This window comes from Ascidiella aspersa, chromosome 1 (assembly GCF_963924565.1).
Source record: "Ascidiella aspersa chromosome 1, kaAscAspe10.2, whole genome shotgun sequence".
NCBI lineage: Eukaryota > Metazoa > Chordata > Ascidiacea > Phlebobranchia > Ascidiidae > Ascidiella > Ascidiella aspersa.
This window is the reverse complement of record NC_139447.1, coordinates 30,858,794-30,883,294: the sequence shown is the minus strand read 5'-3', so window position 1 is coordinate 30,883,294 and position 24,501 is coordinate 30,858,794. Positions and strand designations below refer to the sequence as shown.

Here is a 24,501-nt window from a genome sequence, read left to right as displayed (position 1 = left end):
AGGCCTTAATAATTTTCGTTACGAGCGTGAACTAAGTTTTTTTTCATCTGTTTTGCAGTCGACACATTTATTAGTGTTATAGATAGAATTAAACAATGGAAAAGTTAGGTTTTAAAAAACGACGTATGTATACCATAGGCTTAGTGCAATTTGAGTACCGCCTTAGCATACAATAAAAAAGTTACCTTTTTAGTGACGACGATTTTTTCTTCAGCGATCAAGTAGTCAAACGGGAAGAGGAACCTCCAGTTAAAGTTGCCTTCCCCAGTCAACGACCGGTAGTGGATGTCCGTTTCCTGCTTGTCGTCGCCTAGCAACCAGCTTTGGAACAATGGGATACGTTTATTCTCTTTTTAATTCATGGGATTTTCAAGAACTTTTTATCTATTATACAAAACTTTAAGGAAGTTTATTTTTTAGATTATTATTATAAATATTATGACTATATAAATGCATATAGTTAGCGAGCTCAATAGAATGCGCGATTACACCAAAATATGAAAATCACAGTTAACTTCCACAGAAAAACTGCCCATATTGAAAATACAGGTTATACCAAATTAAACATAGGATTAAATGTAAGCTATATTTTTATAGTTTATGTTATTCTAATTTATACTTTTTAAGTTAAAAAACATATCTTTAAATGTAGCTTTAGATGCCAATGAACTTTCCAAATAAACGAGGTATTGCACAGTTTTAAATACAAAGCCCACACGATTAACCCCAAGAACAACATAAATCTTTAAACAGTAGTGGTATATTTCTACAAGCCGAAAACATCATGCGTTATATATATCGATTTCCAAAAAGTTAAAGGCCATAATGAGCAACGAACAGAACTCAATCGCCCACCCCTTGACGTAAATGTCGGACATTTTTTCGCCCGTGAAAAAGTCGTCGTCCTGACAGACCACGTCGTCAGTGTTCCAAACTATTACCCGTATCTCATACCTGATCCGGCGTACAGAGTGCGTGCAAAGAAACAAAACACACAAGAATGAAATACAGGTTACGATAAGCTAAACGACGTCACGAGCAAGGCGGGCGGAATGTTCGGGGTGAAGTTGACTGGATAATTTTCGACCAATGAAAACTTGTTAATGATTTAGTGCAACTGTTCACCCTTTTATATTGAGTACACCAAGGGTCGGATCATGTCTTTTAGAGGACCTAAGCAATTAAGACTTTTGTTCACCATATGTGCCAACTATACCATTCAAAATGTAAACACAATAAACCATCAAGATATTACCCATCGAATGGCAAAAAAAATATTTCAACCGGGCCTCCATTGAGGTCTGAGTCGTCGGTTATTTAAAAAAACGCTGAGAAATCATTGAAAATTCGGCCAGGAAAATATCTGTGGTGCCCATCTTCCCTTAGTGCCCTAATCGTATATTTATTTTGCCTAATGGTTAATCTAGCCCTGAGTGCATCGTTAAGGTTATACAGAAAGTTACACGCTAGTGAGTAGTAATAAAGACTTTGGGCTAGAAAGTAAAAAAAAAACAGATTTTTTGAAAGGTCGAATCGTTAGTGGCAAAAAAAATATACTTTTTAAAGTTGTAATGCCTTCCAAAAAAATTAGAGTTAAGGTTTCCAATAAACGTTTATTTTTGCAAAGTAAGAATTCCCAACAATGCTTACAGTAGGAAAACACGAATTTATTACAAAATGTATCCACGACTCCCCAAACACCGCCGCCCGCCACGCAATAACGCCGATTTTAAAAAAGTACCCCTTGACGTAAATATCCGAGGCCTTGTCTCCGGTGAAGAAGTCGTCATCCTGTAGCACCACCTCGTCCGTGTTCCAAACGATAATACGCAGCTGGAAGCTTTAAACAGACGCGAACGGCGCGCACCAAACATTTGAGATTATATACAAATGCTAACAACACGCGTGGTAAAGTTGGAATGTTTGACGGAGGCGCAAAAATGATAGAAATGAACTCTGTTTAGGTTTGATGTCGGGTTAAACCGAACACCGGATGCGAGTTCGAACCTAATTCGTTCATACCTATTGTAAGTTTGGACACTATAGTTGAAAGATGTGTGCCTCGACCAAAGCTGATATTTTTTTTCGAATATTTGAAGGCTGAGTTTTTAGTGAAAATAGAAATTCATGCAATGTCATCCTGCTGCTTAATTACTGTGTTTTTTCTTTAAGCAGGCATTAGTCTTGTGAAAGATACAGTTTATAATTGGGAAATAATCGTACTGCTTTGAGAGCTGTAATTTAAGCGGTGCACTGGTGTTGATCAATTACTGCCAACTAACACGTTATGAAACTTAAACATTAGTAGGCTATTGTTAACTGTCAAATGTTTCAGACTTAGGCCTAATGTAATTACCCTTTCGGCTTTCGCGGCGAAACATCAACAGGCAGGCCGGGCAGGGGCATGTCCATTGGAAACATATCGATCCACAGCTCCAGGCGACCCTGTGTCAAACAAAGTTGCATTCATAAAACACAAGCAAAAAACCCTCTTGGAGTTTTGGCGCCATCGTGTGTCAACAATATCGGCGAGAAAACGTAGAGGTAATGCGCTTTTCAAAGGAGGCGACAATAGTTTGAGACTAGGGTTGTTTTTTTCTATTTTTGTACTGACTCCGTTGGTTTTATAGTATTTCGGTGATATTTTTGTATCATATTTTTATATTATTCACAGCTTTGTAATGACTTAAGTTAATGACTATAGAATAAAAAATTGGGTTATTTAGGCCAATTATTAAATGTAATAAATCACAAATTTTCGTTTCTTTTTTTGTATTTGCTTTGGAAAATATTGGCCAGAATTAAACGTGTTTACCATTTTAGAAGTGTAATATTAATTTTTGTAATCAATGCTGTGACTTGAAATTAACTTGCGCCACTAATGACTTGAACAGGGACTTAGGACTAAAGTCATTCAACAAATGACTTGGCTGGGACTATTTATTTTGGACTGACTTGATAATAATAGTTCTACACAGTGGCAGAACAAAAACACGAACCTACATCCACGAGTCGTGTGCACACAAAGCTAAGACATAAAGGCAGACACAGCCCAGTCCTTAACCAATCAATTTACTTTACTCTACCTGTTCTATGCCTGGCTTCTCTGGGCTGAAGAGCGACCTCGTTTCGACGTGTTCGGGCACTAGGTGGCAGCCGACCTTGGGTATTTCGTCCCAGTGACGTAACGCCACCAGTGCCACGTGTTCGTCGGATGGCTTTTTATGACCTGGAGAGAAACAAGTCATATTAGTTTTCGGCTGACGCCTGTTACGTGTTATTTAACATCAATATGCAAAATCATTTGCCTTTATATGCCAATTGTGGATTCTAAAAATCATAAAATTTGCGCATATTTTCTTTAAAAATAGGGTTTAGGAAAGCCATCTAAGTTTTCGTATCTCGAGTGATACAATGAACTATTTTTGTGATGCGAGCGAGTTTCTCGACTCGCTCCTCTCTGAGCCTGCATAGCTCAGTTGGAAGAGCGACGGCCCCGGCTTGACCGGAGGTCGAACCTCACTGCAGGCCAGTTGTTTTTCTGGCTTGCTTTTCTTGCATCATAGGTCGAAACCTTGTACTATGACATTCTGTGGCCAAAGACAACCGTGAAATAATTTACGTATGAATTGCTCTTAACGACACACTATGACACCGATTGCAAAAAACCAAAGGCAGAATCGCCCTTATACGCGCATACTTTGCGTGATACTGATTAATAATAATAATACAAACAGTGTTGCATCGCAAAATGATATTAGAGTTACTTCTATGTCGGCCTAATAAAACTATATGCCTACAGAAAACGAAATGTCTGAAAATAGGTGAGAAATACTGTAGGTGATTTAATTATCCGCGTTTTGTTTTCAGTGGAAAAATAAGAGTACGTCATTGTATTTGGCTAAACAAAGGCGTGTGAAAAAATACGCAGAAATTTGCCAATGAAACTACAGCTTAAAAAACAAAACTGTCTCAGGTTTTGAACAGCTGCAAAAAACAAAAAAAAAAATCATGCCCTATTACCGTTTTCGTCCTCCAGTTCAATTGGACCGGAAAAGACCTTCTTTCCCACTCTGACCTTGCCGGGCATGAAATGGGGCCCGTCGACCTTGAGGTCCTTGCAGAGCTTCTTCAGGATCTCGGAAGGCTTCATCGGGTCGCGCCACTGGTTGTAGCCGAATCTAAATTGTAAAGCTCGTTGTGTCAGTTTAAACAGTTTTTAGAGAGTATAACACCAGTTCAAATACTGTTTTAGATTTGTCTTTTCCCAAATTCATTTTCGCACAACTGTTACAACTTTAAAACAGACCAAATTGTAATGACTAATGGTAATGGATTAAGTGTACTTAAGTTACTGCTGTTAGATAACTGGACTTGGCTTTAAGTATTAAAGGTTAGACCATGTGATGATTGTTTAGATCAATAATGGGCCATAGAAATAAGCGTACCTGCAAGATAAATCCATAGTACCAACATTTTCCTAGGACTTGGCCCCAACATTACACATAAAGAGCACTTTTAATCACCACAAGTTGACGATTAAATATACATTTTGAGAACGTTACTAGCCTAGCCTAGCCTAGCCTAGCCTAGCCTAGCCTAGCCTAGCCTAGCCTAGCCTAGCCTAGCCTAGCCTAGCCTAGCCTAGCCTAGCCTAGCCTAGCCTAGCCTATAGCTAATTTCCCTAGACTATAGCTAATTCAGCAGTGCTGTTATATAGACGTACTACAAACTAAAACTACATTTTGTTAGTTCAGAAAAAACGACGGACAATTAATCATTAAATTGAGGGGCTTGATTTTCTTTAGTTTACTGTTTGAAAGGAATGTCGCAACACTTACATGGAGTATTTCTCCGAGATTCCGCACAAGGCCCTGTGTTTGCTGTAGAAGCGATTTTCCAGGTCGATCTTCGTCTCACCGATCAAATCGTCAGCACTTAGCAGATCCCAGTCGAACACTTCCACATTGAGGATGCTCTCCATGGGAAAAGTGGCCTCGAAATCGAACGTTCTGGAAGAAACAACTTTTCATTTTACGCGTGTTATTGTGGTACGGGGGACATTTCTGCCTATATATTACTAAATCAGGTTTAAGTCTTTTTTAGGTGTAAGTTGAGATGGAGTTATAAAAAAGTTCAAAAGAAAATAACAAAAGTAGATTTGATTTTACTCGTTTGATTCGTTTTTGTTTTTGATTTGTTTTTGATATTTTTTATTCAATACACTTTAACAAATTGATAAGAAGTTCTATAGTTCCCTTGTAAAGTCTATCTAAAACTAATACAATTGTGACGAGATATAAGGGGAAAACATTTTTTTATCGAAGAGACCTATCACTCAATACTTACTTTCCAAAGATCGGGTTGAGCTGCTTAGACACGTAGTTTTCCTTGTCGTTTATCTTCTCATTACCCAGGGAAATCACCACATAGGGGTCAGCCTTTCCGTTGGGGTCAGTGGGGTGAAGGTCGGTGGCCCGGATGATGTAGACCCTTACAAGGACGTGGATTGGGTCGTTTGACGGAAGACCCTGAGATGTAAATGTTAAGTTAACAACCACAAAGTGCATTCAGGGTAATTGAATTTTATAAATAGAGGGTCGTTGGTATTTAGGGGACAGGGTTGGTTTTAATCAGTAGTGGGATTCAGCCGGTTCGCACCGGTTTTATAGAACCGTCTCACGAAATTTTATGAGATCAGCGAACCGGTTAGCATTACTGGTTGCTGTCAATGGATTTAAGCATTTTATTCAATACATTGATTTTTGATATCCAAGTAGCCCATACGTGTTTGTTTTTTTCTTAAAAAATGTGCAATGGTCAAGGTCGCACGTAACAGTCATACATTGTATGACTTTTCCTTTTGTAAATGTTTGTCAGAAAATGTAATTGTTGCGTCATAAGTGCAAGTCGCGAGACGACTGCTTTTTCAGTTTGGCTGTTAGCAGTGATGGGATTCAGTCGGTTCGCAGTTCGCAACATTCGCTGGAACCGTGGGTTGCATAGTATTCTTGCAACTACTTTAATTATTTCCCGGAAAATATGACTTTTTCGAGAAACCGGTTGAAAAAAGAGAACCGGCTAAAAAATATGACTTTTGTAATAGAACCGGCTGACAAAAAATTTGAATCCCACCACTGGTTTTAATGTATTTGAAATGATAAAGCGAATGGATTTAAACATGAAGACACTTTAATCTTTATTGTATGTTGTAAATTGTATCTATTTCATGATAGAAGTCACGTTAAAATGATCCTGCCTTTTAATACGAATATTGCACAAAACTTTTGTGAAAACTGCCTATTTCTAAAGTTTGTACAACCCAGGGCTTTGGAGCCGGAGCCGGAGCCGGAGCCGGAGCGTGGAGCCGGAGCTCCGGAGCCGTGCATTTTTAACGGAGCCGGAGCTGGAGCCGGAGCTCTACGTTAAATTTAAATGGATCTGGAGAAGGAGCTGGAGCCAGTTGTTTAAAAAATAGCTCCGGCTCCGATGTATTTCATAAGATGATATGCTACTAGCCTTCCACTAATATCTGAATTCACATAATTTAACAGCAACCCTTCACAAAATTAGAAATTGTTGCCTCTTTGGCGCACCTTTTCTAAATAAACATTGTGGTGTTTCGTTAGTGAATATTTTGAAACGCTAGATATTGCTAATTAAGCGTTCAGCCTTAAACCTCAGTTTTCGACTTAATGGAGCCGGAACTGGAGCCGGAGCAGTGGTATCAATAAGCTCCGGAGCTCGAACTGGAGCTAACCTATGATAAATGAGAGCTCCGGAGCTGGAGCTGGAGCCGTTGAACATTTACGCCTGCTCCAAAGCCCTGGTACAACCTGCCCCTGTAATCACCTTATGTTTTTCTAAGATTGATAGTGTAAGTTGAAATGCATTTGTGGCTTTTAAAACGCAAGTTTAAAACTACGACTGTTTACTTGCGTTCGATTCAGGCTCAAGTATCACGTGTGACCTTAGTTTAACATTTGCAAATGACGATAGTTCGACGCCAAGACGCGTCTGTTTATTTGTACGCCCGTCGCCCACCCAAACTACTTGTGCAAGCAGCAACAGCAGCGACGGGACTTTCCATCGCCTCTTAATGCCGTCATTGTCATTACGAATGCTCGCGATTTGTTTTCCCAACAAGAAGACGAGCTCGTCTAGACGTTAAGCAAAGCGACGTGACGCTTCGGCCGCCATAGAAATCCAACATTGGGAGGCAATAAGCATGGAGTTGATCGCGTAAATCGCGCAAACCTTGCCGCAGCTATGCGCCGAAAGTACCCGCTGTGGCTGGATGCGGCCGAGTCCGGAATTTCGCAACAGCTTTGGGCGGGCGAGAGGCGAGCACGCGATATCGGCTGGCGGTCAACCGCTAATGAGAAAACACACGCGCGCCCAGAATCGTTGCATTTTCGCGGAAAGTCCCGCGCACGATCGACCGAGATGCGAACCTGTTTAATCTCGTAGCGGCAGATCGCAAATTGATCGTCCAACGGTTAAAGTAGTCCGGCGGAGGAGCTAAAGACCAGTTTTTAAACGGAGTGAGAAGCGGTTGCACGCACACACAGGTGCGCAAGCTAAACACCGGTTCAAAGTGTTGTATTTTGACATGGACAAAGTGGAGAATCAAAACTTTTACTATAGTGTCTTGTCGCCAAATATTTTTTCGTCGCCCAAAACTTCTTAAAGGTATAGGCCTTTAGATTTTACCACGCACCTTATCACGCGGAAGACTATTTTGTCGGAAAGATTAGACAGATAGAGGATACCGTATATTGGTTGGCTACCACAAAGTAATCACAATGCAGAAATTTCCATCCTTAAAAGGTCTTACATATTATAAAAAGTAGACATCATTCAAAAAACGAGTTAAACCCTTGAATTTCACCAAAAAACAAAATGCAGGCTTAGTAAGCCAAGACCGCCTTTTACGGAATTGCCCTGTACATACAACAACAAATCAAGGAAAAAATCACCTTGAACATTCCGTATTGAGGGTCAGGCTGCTCGATGTAGTGTGGAAGCGGATAGCGGTAGATTTTAAAAGCGCCCTTGAAGGTTCCCACGATGCGCTTCTGGTCGGTGATGTCATCGGCCTGGTCCTCACGCTTGCCACGGTAGAGGTCAAACGAGTTCAGGAGGTCGTTAAAGCCGGAGAAGTCGGAAACGTTCTCCAGTTCGGTGTCGAACAACTGGAACGAGAAAATAGGTGTTTTCAACGAGAATGTTTATCCATTTTCCCCAAAATATACTTTAAGACTATTTTCTTAATTTCCGTGCCCAAAGGGTCACATTTTCATTTAGATTAAAGGGTTTAGCAATTAAATTAAAAACGCTTTGCGCAAACGATTTTCGCCATCATCTTGAATATGTTTAAACTCGATTTCAGTTGCAAAATTGTGGAGAACTTTGACTTTCTTAAAATTTTAATCTTACTTGGTTAAGAGTTAACAATATGTCGTATAGCTACGTGGTATATTTTCTGAAATTAGTTGCCAAAGATTTATAATTTATAAACAACTTTTGCCAGAAAATACAAAGAGAACAGTTATCGCTTTGCATTAACCCAGTAACTCAGTGAAATTATTAAATTAATTTTTTAATGAGGTTTAGAGATTTTTAAACGATAATTTTTTAACCTTATCAGTTAAAATATTTCATATGAGAAGAAGTGCATTACATAAATCCACACCCTCGCCCTAAAATATCAAACACTGTAACATCAAAAATTGTGAGTTAAAATACACCAACCAACTCAAGATTGGGTGGTTTATAGTTACCTTCAGTTCGTCGATCGGGAGTTTCTTTTGCTTTCGCTTTCTCACAGGTGCCGCGAGACTTTTCTTCGCTTGTTTCACTGCGCCGACGGCGCCTTTCAGTAGCTTCTTGCCAACTTTCAGTTCTTTGCCGCTGTTGGCTTCTAAAAGTAATAAAGCTCGTGTTAGTTTTTTCGGCTCCAACAAATCTACGAAATTATGAATCACACGCACGAAACGCTATATTAACTGTATATTGTTAGTTTAATTTCGAAGAAGAATTGTGTTATAGTTAATTATAGGCAAATTAATGCACATTGTACATGGGGTACTTTACAACGCCTTCATATAAACTGCGGTTTATGGTATCAAATTACATTTGTTTAATGGAACACAAAATCAGAGCATTATTCAAATAACCCATCGGTATTCACATAAATCAAGTCAAATTATTTATGAATAGCAGCATTGCTACTTTCGAAGCTTATTCTTCATTTCCCAACTTAACACAATGGTATGATTGAAAATCGAGTTAAAGCAAGCAAAAACGCAAGTTGAACGAAAATCCAGTGGTTTCAGGGCGAAACATGCATAAATGATTAATGGGGTGAAATTCAAAGCAGGATTAAGAGGATGTTGCTCACACAATTGCCACCGGCCTTTATTCCGCTTGAAATTTGGGTAATTTCTCACTTTGGCCTAAACCGAATTTCGACGGAGGACCTACAAAGCCTTAATCCTGCTGTTGTGGTAAAAATAACCAATCAGTCGCAAGCAGATCAACAAAATGAAATTTATTTCAAAATGATACTACAAGCAGCCTATAGTTGTAGCAGCCGACTTTTGCCAAAAGCAGAATATGAAAGCAGATTATTTTATGACAGGCGTACAATAAATAAAATATCTGTAATATTAGGCAAATCAAAACACGTTTTAGGGAAAGGTAATTTTTGTAGCGCTGCACAAAATCAAATTTTATTTGCTTATAAAAAAGATAAAGCGACGTAGCTTTAGCATGACAAAACACATGATGGGTTGTGTTCGTTTTAATATGGTATTGCCAAATATGACATGCACGGAAGTATAGGAGCTTTATTAAAATGATGGTTGTCATAAAGCAAAAGTATGAAAGCGTCGATGGCAAGCAATGAAATGATCGTATAAGCATGAGCAACGACTGAAAAGATGGCAGCAAAAACGCAAAACTCTGTACCGTTTTTCTTGTTGTGTTCTACCACCTGTCCATACCACATCTGGGCCGCTGTAAGAAAGTTGGTAACTGGTAATTCTGATCAAAGGGTGATCGCCCACGGTATTTCACGCATTTAAAAATGTTTTTTACCGAAGCTGGTATAGAACAGATACTGCTTTTCAAGATGGATAATTTCGAACTTTTTTATTAAAAAACTTTTTTTAGATTTTATTGGTATAACCCGATTTTTAAACCTTGTATTATACATGGAACTTTGATATTCAGTAATTATTTTTTCTATGGTTGAAACCTCTTTGGTTTTCAGCTTTACGGCGATTTGCGCACCCAAAATAAAACCAAAGGGTGCAAAGGGATTTTAAAGCTAACATTTAGTAACGTGTTGAATAAGTTGGAAAGCATGAACAACCTTGCTCGACGTCTTTGCTCGTGTTCGCTTTATCGCCGGGATTCGCAGGATCGGGGGCATCCCCTTCACCCTGGGAGTCGTTGTAAAGGTCCTGGACGTTGTCGGCGTCTTGCTTCATTTTCTCCTGCAATACAAAATTAATTTCTTTGCGTTTTAGAATAAACGCTACATAAGAAATAAGGGAAAAGGCCACAACTAGAGGAGAGTTATACACATACAAATGCCAACTAATTAAAAATCATTTACGAAAAAAAATACCTTAAAATAGAGTTAGCTCCACAAGGCAACATATCAATAGATAGAAATCGCTCTTCTGGTGTAAAAAAAGTATAAACCGACGTTCCGGTTAATAATTATTAACCCTGATGAGTTCAGCTGGTATCTGCTGCCGAAACGTCGGTTTATACTTCGTTTACACCAGAAGAGCGATTTCTATCCCAAGAAAAATTAAGGTTGCGGTATTTTATTACAAGTTGGACAAAACATGTAGCGTTTGCCCTGAACCACCTTTAGTGTATAAAGCCGCTGGTTCTCAAGCAAACGTGACTTTTTATATAGGCTACCAAGCCCATACAGATACAGAAGTAGGTTTCATTTTTAACGTTTCAAATGACTTTTTATTCATTTAACGTTAAAAATGAATTTGACGTTGAAAAAAGAATAAAGATTTATTGGAAACGTTAAAAATGATACCTACTTCTTTATGGGCTTTGATATTCTTATTACGTTTTACTACAACCTCCAACCATTATGCCCTAGGCCTAAACTATATACATACATAGGGTTTTTATCGATTTTTTCGCTTGCCCCCCAAAACGCATATGTGCCGTACGACAAACCCACCTCGTTCAACGAGTCCAGAGAGGCAAAGTACTTGGACCACCAGTCCAGCGCCGCTTCATCCAGAGGGTCTTCCTCGTCATCCTTGGGCTTATTCGTATCATCCTTAATACAAATACGTAGTTGTTGTTTAAGCTAATTCGATTTGCTGACTAACAGCTAATAAAATAAACACATCATAAAGGGGTCGCCAATAGAAACTTTTTATTTAGCAAAGTCTTTAGCAAGTCTTTTCTCATTTTGTATTTTAGGTATAGCTATATGTACTGGATTTTTGTTTGCTTTGAGTGGTCTTATCCATTATTAAACGCGTACTACCTAGTGTTTTTTTTACTATTGCTACACTCCACCTCGTTTCAAAAGAAACCAATTGGTTCAAATTGATCTACTTTTTTGAATTAAAACTAATATAGCTCGATTGTTTCGGTGTGTATAGAAACACTTTTCTTTTATTTTAACAAACTCTTTATAAGCCTTCGCGTATACTATTAGCGGTCTACTGCTCTGAGTACTTTTAGTATAGTATACAAAACTTGTTATATATCTTAAATTGTTTAAAAATGCTTGCTCTCCGTACTTACCCCGATGTCGATTTCGGTCAATCCGCCAGGGGGCAGTGGAGGGGTGTCATTTATGTTTACGATGACGTCACTTGTATCGGTAGCGACTCCGTTCTGTTTTAAACCTATTGTGACGATAACACAAGGGTTTCTATTAGCGAGACCATCACATTTAAGATCTAAAGGTTGTTTTACAAAACATGGACATCCGCACGAAAAACAAAAAAGAATAAAACCATACTCTACAAGTCTACACCTACTAAGTTCACAAAGGTGCATCTAATGAAATGAAAAGATTTTCGTTCGTAAACGCACATTAACAGCTAACTGACGCTGAAAAAGTACATACAGGAATACCTTTAACTGCTAAGAGAAGTCGCCAACTGTTGTTTAAATTTATAAATAAAAATGGATGTGGACGACGTTGTAAAGCTACAACTATACATCTATAACAAGGACAAAGGGATACCTTTAAATGATCGTGCGATTACCATTAAACAGAAGTTGTCAAAGCATGGTAAAAGAGTAAAAAAATACCTTTCAAGAAGTCACTTTGGCATGTTTCAGCACACAGGCATGCAAAATTAGTAGTTTAACAAAAAAACGTCCATATTTTTCTTCTAAGCGTCAGTGGATACGATAAATTAGAAACGTAGTTTAAATTACAACTCGTGACAAACTGCAATATTAGGCCTACATTAAAAAGTTTAAATTGTTTAAAATTAATCAGATTTTTTTTTAACACATTAAGGCTACTGAATGAAGCACATTGTAACAAAATAGTTGGAGAAAGAAAACTAAGAAAGAAAGAAATATCTGTTGTAACAAACAAATACACATAAAATCTACAATGACTTAAGTTAGAACAACGTTTTCTTTTCCGTCACATGGAAGTTAAAATAACTTCACACGGCAAGTTTAAAAGCTACCTGGAAATGTACGTATAGCATACCCAAGCGACCGCCTAAACAACCACAAAGAATATTCTACACTAAAAAAGTGAACCTTTTCGTTTCTTTCTTTTTTTGCCCGGTTCGTCGTCTTCGTCATCTATGTGTGAGTCATTGTTAAAACGCACAACTATATTGAACCCCCTAATTAGGTTGCATAGCAACAGAATAACGAAAAAGACATGTTGAGAAATGCTGTCATCCTCTTTAATAAATTACCCGAACCCCTTTGGCGCAAACGAAAATACATTCAAATGGGTTACTAAATGTTATAAACTCCAAAATACAGCTTAAGCAAAATACGTTAAAAGTTAAACAGTTCTTTGATGGCCTTAACATCATTTTACAAACAATCTAAATGTACTGATTTGTTTTGCTGAATTGACGTAATGACATGCCATTCTAAAGTTCCGTGTTTGAAAGACTGAGATGGTTTTGTGTGATTTATGTTCGAATGGCGAAAAATACCGAGTTTTTTTATAATAGATCTACTTCTCAGACTTGGCGAAATAAATAAGGAACACCCATTCTGTTATCCATTTCTCCAGGTGTACCTCAAACTGATTGTTCTCGTGTTTATGAAGGTGGTTCTGAAATATTTCCCCTTTTAGGTTTCAAAGAACTAAGCCAAATCCAAGAATTAAGAAAATACCAAGCAAATAGATATACACATAGAAACCCCCAAACAACATTTTTGCACCTATGATCCTAACAGATGCTAGAGTGACACAACAGCAAATTGTTTACGGCATTGTGTGCTTCCCTGCAATATTAGGAAACAAGCAGCAAAACAAACAAATATAAAATTAAGAATCTAACATTAAAATCATAAAAAAGACTGGGGTTCAATGAACTGGAATGTTTACAGTTTCCAGTGTAGCAAGTAAATAGTTCAGTATAGGCCTCGTTAGCGCCACCACCATAGTAGGTTATGACAATTCGTTTATTCGGGTGGGAGATCGCGTTTATCTCGAATTTAATGCCGATTCGACATTCCCCTTTTTATGCAACTCTCTTATTGATGTTGCAAGCTTGGGTGAAAGGGAACCCGCGCAGTTTGTCCCGCCGTGTTTTATTGCCGACCTCAAAACCCATCATAGCCCAGGATAGAAATCAGAAACTTCAAAGTGACGTTTCTCGTGCGAAACATAACGTACGGAGGGCACAGTTCCCAAAATATTGTATAATACTTGTTCACCAGCTTGAGATACACTATCCTCCACATCATGAAACGTCAGCTCGGTTGGTCGGCGGAACGAACTTTGCCAAGTGCGTACTCATAGGAAATGGTGCAGGAGTGTTGTAATCAATTAAGTCGCCGTTTTGAATTACTTGATTTGACGTCATTTGGATGCATTTATTTATTCGACTTAGACTTTAGTAATTTTGGCAAAATACATTATTGTATGTTTTTATTAAAACGTTTTTTGTAAAAAAAAATTACCCCAATTTGTAATTGTTGGAAAAATTGCGTGATATCTGTTTCGTTTTTGGTGTTTGCTAGGCAAAATATTGGTTGGAATACAATAACAAATAATTTTAACGTCAATGATTTAACTTAAAATTGACTAGCTATGTAAGTGACTGGACTGGCACTTGACTTGTGAATTATAAAAAAAATACTTTACTTGAACTTGAGTAATTTTGCAAATTACTTGACTTAGGTATTTTCGAAATGACATGTTGACAACACTGTAGCGTGAAATTACTGGTCACAACTACAAAACACGTGGGTTTAACGAAGCAAAATCGAAAAGCCTCTCAAAATAAAACAAAAATAACCCAAACAATTTTTACAGCCAGAGATTGACACTTATTTCGATTTTAAATTAGCTTGTACGTTACATATGATTTGCAATCTCATTCAGTGTTTTCTACCTTTTAAAAGTAAATTTCTGAGAAAACATTAAGCAAAAAATCGAAGTTAACTAAACTTCCTAGATTTAATACTCGGTTTAATACCCTTGAAAGCATTACGTTTGCACGTTTTGCTAGCATGAATAGATACTTTTACTACAAAATATAGAGTTTTTAGTATCGAAATATAAAACAAAGTATCTCACATCCCTAAACTGTGCATATGAATACCGAAATCCGCGTCATGTAAACTGCAGGTTTCTTGGAAATCGAAACCCAAATAGGTTAAAAACAATAACGATACATATTTCCAAGCATGCGACGCACAACAAACAATGCTTTCCACACCATAACACCATCACACCATATAGTTAGTCGATTGGGTAGTTAGTCGAAACACACGTGACTTGTGAGTGGGTCATGCGTTATCAAATGACGTCATACCTTGGATGCCCTGTACGAAAAGCTTGCAAGCCGCTGCAGCGAGTTTAAAAAATCGTTAAAACGTATAGTATAAAACTTGTGTAGCTTATGCAAGTGTTTTTGGGTAGCTTGGGACCTAATAAAATGTTCGTAATATTTTTTTAAGATGTTTAGGAAATTTAAAGTAGCTGTCATTAGGGTTTATCACTGTACCACTTCGGTTACAAAAAGTTTAAATAAGATTTGATTGGAGATTACTCACAGGCGTCAGGTCAAAATATCTCTTTTATTTTTTTGAGGTAAAAAGCTTTAAAAATAATTGCCAGCAAGAAAAGAACACACAAGCCAGTTTAACAGCTATGCCATTGTTAAAAGTCACAAACGCCCACCTGTGTAGATCTTGGACTTATCTGGGGGCCGAAAGACGAACTTTGATATATTACTGATGATGTGCGTTCCTACCAGGACAGTTCTACCGAAGGCGCGGCAGTCCATCACTGTGATGCTGATCGGAGGACACCAGTACTCAACCTCCGGAAGATCTACGTCCTGGAGAAAAAAATGAGACAGGAAGTTGTATTTGCCTTTGGTTCGTAACGCTCTTCGTGGCAAACCAAGAACTATATAAACTTTACTTTTGCATCGAGTTGGCTGTTAGCGCATCATTTTTAACTTGATGGTTGAAGTCGATTAACTTATATAAATATGTACACTTATACAGATTTGGTTAACATTTTGTAACAATAGATTAAAATCGCTCTTCTGGTGAAAACGAAGTTATAAACCGACGTTTTGGGAAAAGATACCAACTGGCCTTATCGGGGTTAATAATTGAAACAAGAAAAACCGCTGAACAAATTAAATCAATTCAAAGGTATTTTTGGGTACTATTAGTTCTCACGAAATGTCCGAGTTAAGTTACGAAAAAATCCCTGGCAGAAATATTCGCAGGAAACCAAATTTAGCTTATCATGACAACATTAGTAACAGATTTACAATGGTTGAAGCACAAATTAAAATATTTTGAGTTTTTTGTCTGTCATATTGTCGCCTTGCAAAGTCTTTATACTTCGCCTCGGACTATAGTTAAGTTAAGAATACCACTACTACGTATGTTTTGGGTTCCGTCGATACAATGCTGCGCAAATTAAATCCTTTTTTTGCAATAATGCGCATTGTATCAACTTGTGCGGAGTGTGCTTTAAGAGTATTACGAAATTAACCAAATAAATAATATTGATTTCCAGACGACCCACCGAATTACTTAAAAGGAGGAAAGCCGAGGGTCTTTCGTTCTGAAAAGAGGTTTTGCCACTGAACGTGTATCGCAAGTATACAGGAGAAAATTGTCAAACAGGTTACATTTCACCACAGGCTATTCGGTGCGTTGGCCGAGAATAATAAACAAGCGTGATCGGCGTCCGATACAGGCTGCTCGCTATAGTTGACCGGCGTGTTTCGACATTTAGTCCGTTGTTTGTGATGCCGTTAAACCGCCAGTGCCGCGTCGGCGTTAACCAAACAGCGCTACAGCACATTAACACGCTTGCGAGAGAAACTTCCGAGAATATTATTCAAATGGGCCACGGCCAGACGACACACGGCTACTGACCGCATAGGTCATCACCCCTTTTAGTGGACGCTTTTGCTCGGGACACTTCTCGTTCCGGCATGTCAAAGTTTGCAATCGAAATTACCCCTTGCCTATTTTGCCCTTAAAAGTCCAACTTGCTCAACAGATCACGATGAATTTGCAACCAGACATGTAGCGACAAGTCTGGCCACGAGATTCAAGTTATTCCAACGTGGGACCGTGGTTCTAACCGGCTCCATTCGGCATCAATGGCGGGACTAAAATAGCGTACCGCCATTAGGGGACTTACTGACCTTTCAGGTATAGCATTCGAATATGACTAACACCAGACAACATATGTCTACACAACAACATATGTCTACAAAAGTCGCCAATATGCAAATAGTTCATCGTCAAAGCGTGACTTTAACCTGCATTATTTACAGCATGATATGTTCAAAAAGGGCTGTTTTCATAGCGCGATTAAAATAGCATACTGACGGGCGACGGCGTTAGGGGACTTTTGTACTGGGCTTTCAGGTATAACATTCAAATAGACCCAACGGCAGACAACACGAAGTACACACATGGCCAAGATATTTCGTGTCAAACCGTGATTTTCGTAGGGAGAGGAAAATTGCGCAATGTATTGCATTAAGCGGTTGCTGTTTTCTCAACCCTTCGGATATAAACCATCAAAGCGCCCTCAACATACTTTAGAACTCCATGTTAGTAGAGATATGCTCAAAGTAATTCATTAAACAGTATTCAAGTGAGGAACATAAAGGTTGTAGGTTGTAGTAAGACATAGGAAGAATATCAAAGCCCATACAGTATAGGTATAATTTTGAACGTTTCAAATAACTCTTTATTGATTTTCAACATGTATTTAATATTTATGTGGTTATTAACCTAACGCAGCAAAGGGGACAGGGCTCACATCCCTAAACTACGAAAGGTGGTTAATTTAGCTTACGACATTTTTCGGGAATTTTTTATACTAATTAAGGTTTGTGAAAAATGTACACGAATTTAGGGCTAAAAAAATGACCGCCTAGGTGGCTGATTACATGATAAAGTGATTGGCTCAGCATCTCCTGAATTAATAATTTGAACGTGCAAACAGCCAGACAACATGTATCGTCACACTTAAGACCTCAATGTCAGCGTGAATTCTATTGAGCGCCATCTTTGCGAACCAAACAGACTACTACCAAATTAGGAGCGATATTTACAGAAAGAAGAATTTCAGACCACGTGGCATTTGGAAAGTTTCTGTGCTGGGCTAAATTTGTTTTACATAAGCTTTAAGCCAGACAACACTTGTCCTTCCACATCAATCAAACAACTTTTCGGGTAACAGCTCAGCGTGATTTGCAAAGCGAGAAACTCCCAAGAATACTTGATTTAAATATTGTCAACTCCAGACAAAAACATGTTTCTGATGAATCGAAAAACTATTTCAACGTAAAGGCGTGACTTTGCCGCTGTCAATCACAGCCAAGATTTATTTTGAGATTTACTACAACTTGTCTTTTAATTTTAGATTGAACTTTTCAGTTGACGCTTTCTTGGCATGCTGCCGACATTATCCGACGTTCATTAATCAAAACCAGCGCCATATGCCATCCGTGAAATACGTTAAATGTGTAGATTAACGTTCTCGCGCTTCGCTGACATTCTGCAAGGAAATAGCAGCAGTTCCGTTGACCCTGTATGCGTTATAACCCAACACGTCGAGGAGCGTATACTGTTGATTTGCCTTTCACGTTCACGCACGAGTACGTGGAACTCGTGCGTATATATACTGTACAACGCCAACTTTAAATACCCGGAAAATGACTGTCAACGAGACTCAGTTACGTCGAAAGCGGAAAGCTGTGAAACGCGAAATCAAACAAAATCATTGTCATTGTTTGTTTAACGAATATTGGTCAACAAAAATTTAACTTAAAAAACAAATGGACTCTTTTTTTGCAAATTTCATTTAAAAAAATCTGAGTTCCATTAAAGATCACTTATTGTTGAAATAGTAAAAACGTGGCGCCGTCATATCTTGACTGAGTAATCAACGTATTCATCTTAAAAAAATACAAAGCATAGTTTCAAAACCGACACCTCTTCCAATAATTCAAAATAACGCTTCTAATATTTTTAAATAACAGTCTAAGTTCAACCCGTTTTTGAGTGTTGAACATTTTTAGGTGGTTTTTCAGTTAGCCCGATTTCAGAAAGGCCTTTACCAAGGCGAATGACGTACAAAAACGATCGTGAATTTCGGCGTATTTTATTGACGCCGACCTCGGTTCAAAACCCACCTCGATAAACTTAACAGGTTCCGCAAAGTTTGGGTTCTTCTTGTAGTTGGTAATAAGACAGGAGGACACTGACCTCCCTGCAATCTCGATGTCCACGCGCGGTTGGTCGACCGAGATCAGCTGGACACGCTTCAGGTCGCGAAGACCCCAGAAAAGCACCTGCAAATATATGTCATGGGATTAAAAACAAATCGTTCGTTTTTGACATTTTTAACATTTAGCAGTAAAAGAAGAAAGATTAACACGGTGTTAAAGCAGACCAGGGTGCTTCTTATAGGTCGTTAGGGAGGCTTCGAAATTGCTTCGAAATTGTAACCCGAAAGATAAGCAGATGGCATTTTGTAAACATTTCCCATAGTATATTTGTTTTTATGTTATCATGACCATAACAAGCAACTCGGTAAATCGATGGAAACTCAGGGATGCCTGCAGTGTAGAGAGTCACGCCAAAAATGAGAGTGTCTTCAGGTTTTTGCCATAATTCAAAAAAATCGAATACAAAAACTTAGTGATTTACAGTCAATGGGAAAAGTGATTTGTACCAACAATTCCTATCGTGTCAAATGGGTCCGAACCCATTCGACCTCATGCATATAATTAAACCGAGTCTTGTGGAAATATCTCACGCAAGCAACAAAAACGCGCGAGACCAAAGCAACCCAAATGCTCCCGGGGACGAACCAAAAACCCATAAGTGCAGCATTAGGCGTTGTTGTGATTGGGAAAGACAATACACGGATAACACAGCCGATCACGATTTGGAATGCTTAATAAGTTTGGATCAGCTCTGATATGAAATAGCAGGTCTTATACTTCGATACGTTGTATTAGTATCGCCGGTAGATCATATACGCCCGTTACCCAATATGGAACGAATACAATTCATTACCTAAGGTAGACATAATTTATATTTGAAATTTCGGAACCAAACTAGGTTTACACCAACTTTGCATCGTTTATTGTAACTTATTTTTTGTATATTTGCCATACGTTTGCCATATATATGTAGGATTATCAATTTTTCATCAAAGCGTGATGGTTTGCATCATAACAAATGATAATCACGGGTCTGCTTACCAAGTTTACCTTACCAGCATCTAATGTGTATAAACCGTCAACATAACATGTGTCAACCTTATACAGATTTTGGCCAGAGCAAAATCAAAAGGAACCCTCATAGTAGTTATAAAGACATAATCCTACCAATGCTGCAGTGATTTCTAATCAGAGCCAAAATGTAGAGAGTATACGCCACCATTGCACGGAGATTTACATCGCAATAAGAATCATAGTTTTGATGCATTATCTCAGGCAAGCATATCGCAACGAGTTTCTCCTATAAAAGATCTTCGAAATACAAGGCTGGTGTATTTTCTTTATTAGTCACTTGAGCCATTGAGCTTATCGTTGCGAAACTTGATATGCATTTTTTTTTTGATAAAAGGCAACTGGTATTTGCATTTAGGCTATATCAGATATCATGGTAAAATCAACAATGGGGGTTACTTGGAAAACGAGAAGCTAACTCTCGTCCTGTAATAAGTATTTCTAAATAGAAATAAATAAATAGCCAGAAGAAGAAGTTTTTCTGGCAAAGCGGTGTGTTGCCTTGCTATTATCATCAAAACACCTCAGAGCAATTTTGCACTAAACGTGCGGCGGACTTGAACATATAATCAAAGATAACCATCAATCCAAACATACAGATGACTTAACTAACGTGGAGGCATTTTAGTCGAAGGAATGTAATTAATGCGACAATCGGTTAAAGACTTTGAAAAACCTGACGTTCCACCAAAAAGTCTCAAATGTCAAAGTAGTCGCGAGAACGAGAAGTGATGACCTCAACGCTGTTTATTCAAATGCATAAAATTAAAAACGGGGGTATTCCAAAAGCGGTAATTCGATTTTGATTTGAGGGTCGCGCCAGGACAGGCAAGTCGGCGTCGCCGGATTTCGAGTTTTCAGTCTTCGAAGAAACCCACTCCGGGGCGACTTCACGCTTTCTTACAGCGCTGTCTCATGGGCGAGTGGGGATTGTGCATAGATAGGGTTTGGTTGTAGGCGGAATGGTTGAGGGTGGGGGAATTTTATTTAATTAATGCTAAAGATTATAATTATCTTTTGCATTTAAATCTTGATATTAATAGAGCACCTGGTGTCTGATTAAAAACTGATCTTGATTTTAAAGCGATTTATTCATTATATTGATTAAATCCCATTTGGGTTTGAATTATCATCACGCGTGTTTTTATTTCCTATTTGTTTATTGTTGGTTTATTGTGATAACACGATAAAGTTAAAAAAACATTATTATAATTTAAAAAAATATATATAATTTTAAAAAGCATTCGATATTTATTTTTAGCAGCAGTTAGGCTAAGGCGAACCAGGGAGAATTAAGCACCAAAAACACTTATGCCAATGCGCATTAAAACAGCATCGGATAAGATTGGCAAACGGTGCTGATTGCAAATCAATTTGTAGTTTGCTTATTATGCATTTGGACAGAACTCATTTCGGCACTTCCTTCCTTCCTATTACGGAGAAGCCAGCCGCGCCAGGGAGGTGGCGGAGGTTCCTTGAATGGTAATGGCGCCCGGTCAAAGAATGCCGACTCGCGCCAGATAAGGCAATGTGCTGCTCTTTCAGGGTCTTGGCGGTTTAATGAACCCGATGTGTTGATTGGATCGGATTTCCAATTCAAATAAGTTGCAGTTTATGGCAAAGTTCTTGTTTGCAATTGATTTCTTGTTATCCATGAGTACTAACAAGCCTGCTAAATACTTTACCAACTTCCTCCACAAAAATACGTTAGTATTTTTAACACGATGAAACCAGAAATGTTAATAGACTATACTGTACGCTGTTTAAGTCATTTAGCATGTGCGGTATTCATTTTGTACATTAATTGCAAATCAGATGCGTTTATCTGTTTGGGCATATAAATCATCCACAATCCGTTTCTTGGTATTCAAGAGTATTGAACAATATGATGCGAGTTGCCACTTAATTTATCAGATACACTTTTTTTTTAAAAAAATACGTTTTTCACCTCATGGCGCCGTTAGACACTAATTTGAAAACTATGAATAACAGTAGGCAGTGCATTAATATGACAGGTATAGCCTACGTTTCGACCAAGGTAGGCTTTGATTATTACGCATGTGCGTCGTTTATCTTGCTAGATCGTCGCAAGAAACCTTATCTGCACAAAATCATTTGTTATCCATATAGGTACTATAATGCTAGTTTCTCATCAAATCGTATTTTTTTTAAGATTTCGCCACTGCAGGTTGTAAAAGCTATAAATTTGTCGTGCAAGAAAATTATGTAACTTGTAATCCAAATATAGTTTTCAAGATTTGGTTTTACCAGCAATCTTAAAGGCACGTGTGACTGCTTTTGCACAGATCAGTAAACTCCAAAAATAAACCCTTCAATCTCTTGCAGGCAGTCCTGCCAACACTTGCCGTGGTTACTGGAAATCCAAAAAAGGACGTGCTCACACAGAATCAGGGAAGCAGCAAAAATAAGCAACTCAAAACTTGGCAACCAAGAAGAAACCAATTAAGATTTACATATACTGATGGTGGGGGGTTTATTGGCGAAGAAATGAAGGAAATTGAGGTTCTTTTCGGATACACGAGATCGGCTAATTGAACATACATATTTTTTCACGTATATAAGAATATCTTCAAACTTTGAAAATTAAAACCTATATTTGAAAGATGTGTGACACAGCAAGACCGAAATGTTACCAGAATTTTGATAGATTTGTTTCATTACCGATCAACAAATACGTTTTATATGTTGCTTAGGCTGAGGTGATTATAAGATTCTAGTTAGCGAACAACGATTTTTATCTAGAAATGAAATTTTAATTTCGAATTGAGGAGAATATAAGCATTTCATTGAAATTATATTTAAGTGTCTCAAATTTGGGTTATTGTTTAGGATTAAATGGTGTTGTAAAGTTGCTTAGATCGAAAAAGGGTAATATTTTGTTGTTTATCGTATTGCAATTTTCAAACAACTGCTAAACAAATACAAAATTCAACTGAGGCGTAAAAATACGCATAAACGCCTTTATCGTGTAAGCAAAGTGTATTTTGGACCTGGAAAGCTGTTGTTTGCGCCAAAGCAATGTATATATATTTCGTTGCAATAAAAAGGGCGTGATATCAGGAAATGGTGTATATTTAACCTCTAGATCACCCATTCACATTCGGAATGCTTATTGCCGCACGCAAGAAGACAAAAGTCACGTAACGCAACAGCAAATCGAGATATCCTGAGCTCTTAACAACACACGAGGCCACTATTTTTAGAGACGTTTATTGCGACGCGTTCGAGCCAAAATGCAATCCAGCAAGCAATATTGCGGGTTTAGGAGCGACACGTATAGGTTTTGGAAACATGACGATCAGTGAACAATAAATTTACTGAATCCCTGTACTTAAAAGTACGTTACCCAAAATCACAACGTCATTAGATAAGCAAACCGACTCAGGTGTAAGTGGATTATAGACCAGTGTTTCTTAAACAGGTCAATGGTTCACCCCAGGGTGAATCAAACTTTTTCACGGGAAACCAACCTAAAGGGGTGAATAAGGGTGAACCGTCAGAAATGGATGATAGCTCTGCAGTAAAACGACTAGTAAACTGTTCTTTTTCGGTGTTATTTCTTATTGTAATAGTGAAGTTGGTTTGCACTGATTGTATAAGTCCCTGGACTCGAGAAATTGTAGATTTGCAATGGTAAAACTTAGCTTAAGTTGATCTTAACAAAAATCGAAACAACCTAAATCATTTTGTGCTGTTATATATAGACGAGATAGTTTTATCATAACATGAGACAAGGGTGAATGAAATCCGGAGATAGATGCAAGGGGTGAACAAAACTAAAAAAGTTTAAGAAGCACGGTTATAGACGACTGGTTGACAATAAAAACGCTCTCTATACAATCAAGGGAGCATACCAATATCTGTTGTGTTGTTACTTCGCAACGGAAAGTCACAATGAGCCCGGTACTGTTACCAGTAAGAGAGCAAAGACCAAAAGAATACTAATGTCCAAAGAGAATGTTTGGTAAAAATCGTAGTCTTGCTCATTTAAAAACGTATATTTCGTATTTAACTATTATAGGACTAAATTTAAACTATAGTTTTGCTTCTGACAATGCACCACCTGTTGATCGTATGAGTAAACACCACAATTCCAGGTCGCACAAAATATAAAATTGAACAAAGTACCACCAAGGGAGCTCTAAAATACAATTGTATTGAGGTCGTGGCGATAAGACCTAAGCCAATCTCCAACACCAACGAAGCGTATCGTTCGCGATTTTCGCGACCCGATTATAATACTTTGCAAAAGATACTTTCCATGCGGCAATGTTACATTAGGCAGGCTAATACAATTGACGAGACAGGATGCCCAAATACTCCCCATAAATGTCGTTTTATGAGTCATACATTGTTCGGGTGAGGTGCTTTTTTATATAGTTGTACACCAGAATCTTAAAAGCAGATTTTTTTTGAAACATTAGAAGAACATAGCTGATGTTTCGCAAGACTACTAACTGTCACTTTAGAGAAT

General features: G+C 38.1%; 1 protein-coding gene across 1 annotated transcript in view; it reads right to left on the bottom strand.

Annotated features, from left to right (window-relative positions):
* LOC146169738 (otoferlin-like) overlaps positions 1 to 24,501 on the bottom strand; it is a 99,875-nt gene that overhangs the window by 5,128 nt on the left and 70,246 nt on the right. The window contains exons 27-42 of the mRNA XM_083383670.1: positions 18,896 to 19,058; positions 15,398 to 15,550; positions 12,784 to 12,828; positions 11,800 to 11,903; positions 11,222 to 11,323; positions 10,379 to 10,502; positions 9,973 to 10,020; positions 8,784 to 8,923; positions 7,980 to 8,195; positions 5,350 to 5,531; positions 4,842 to 5,012; positions 4,024 to 4,181; positions 3,087 to 3,229; positions 2,357 to 2,445; positions 1,742 to 1,840; positions 186 to 321 (exon numbers count right to left, since the gene is read on the bottom strand). Coding sequence (XP_083239796.1) covers positions 186 to 321; positions 1,742 to 1,840; positions 2,357 to 2,445; positions 3,087 to 3,229; positions 4,024 to 4,181; positions 4,842 to 5,012; positions 5,350 to 5,531; positions 7,980 to 8,195; positions 8,784 to 8,923; positions 9,973 to 10,020; positions 10,379 to 10,502; positions 11,222 to 11,323; positions 11,800 to 11,903; positions 12,784 to 12,828; positions 15,398 to 15,550; positions 18,896 to 19,058 — 2,073 coding nt within the window. The remainder of the gene's footprint in view (positions 1 to 185; positions 322 to 1,741; positions 1,841 to 2,356; positions 2,446 to 3,086; positions 3,230 to 4,023; positions 4,182 to 4,841; positions 5,013 to 5,349; positions 5,532 to 7,979; positions 8,196 to 8,783; positions 8,924 to 9,972; positions 10,021 to 10,378; positions 10,503 to 11,221; positions 11,324 to 11,799; positions 11,904 to 12,783; positions 12,829 to 15,397; positions 15,551 to 18,895; positions 19,059 to 24,501) is intronic.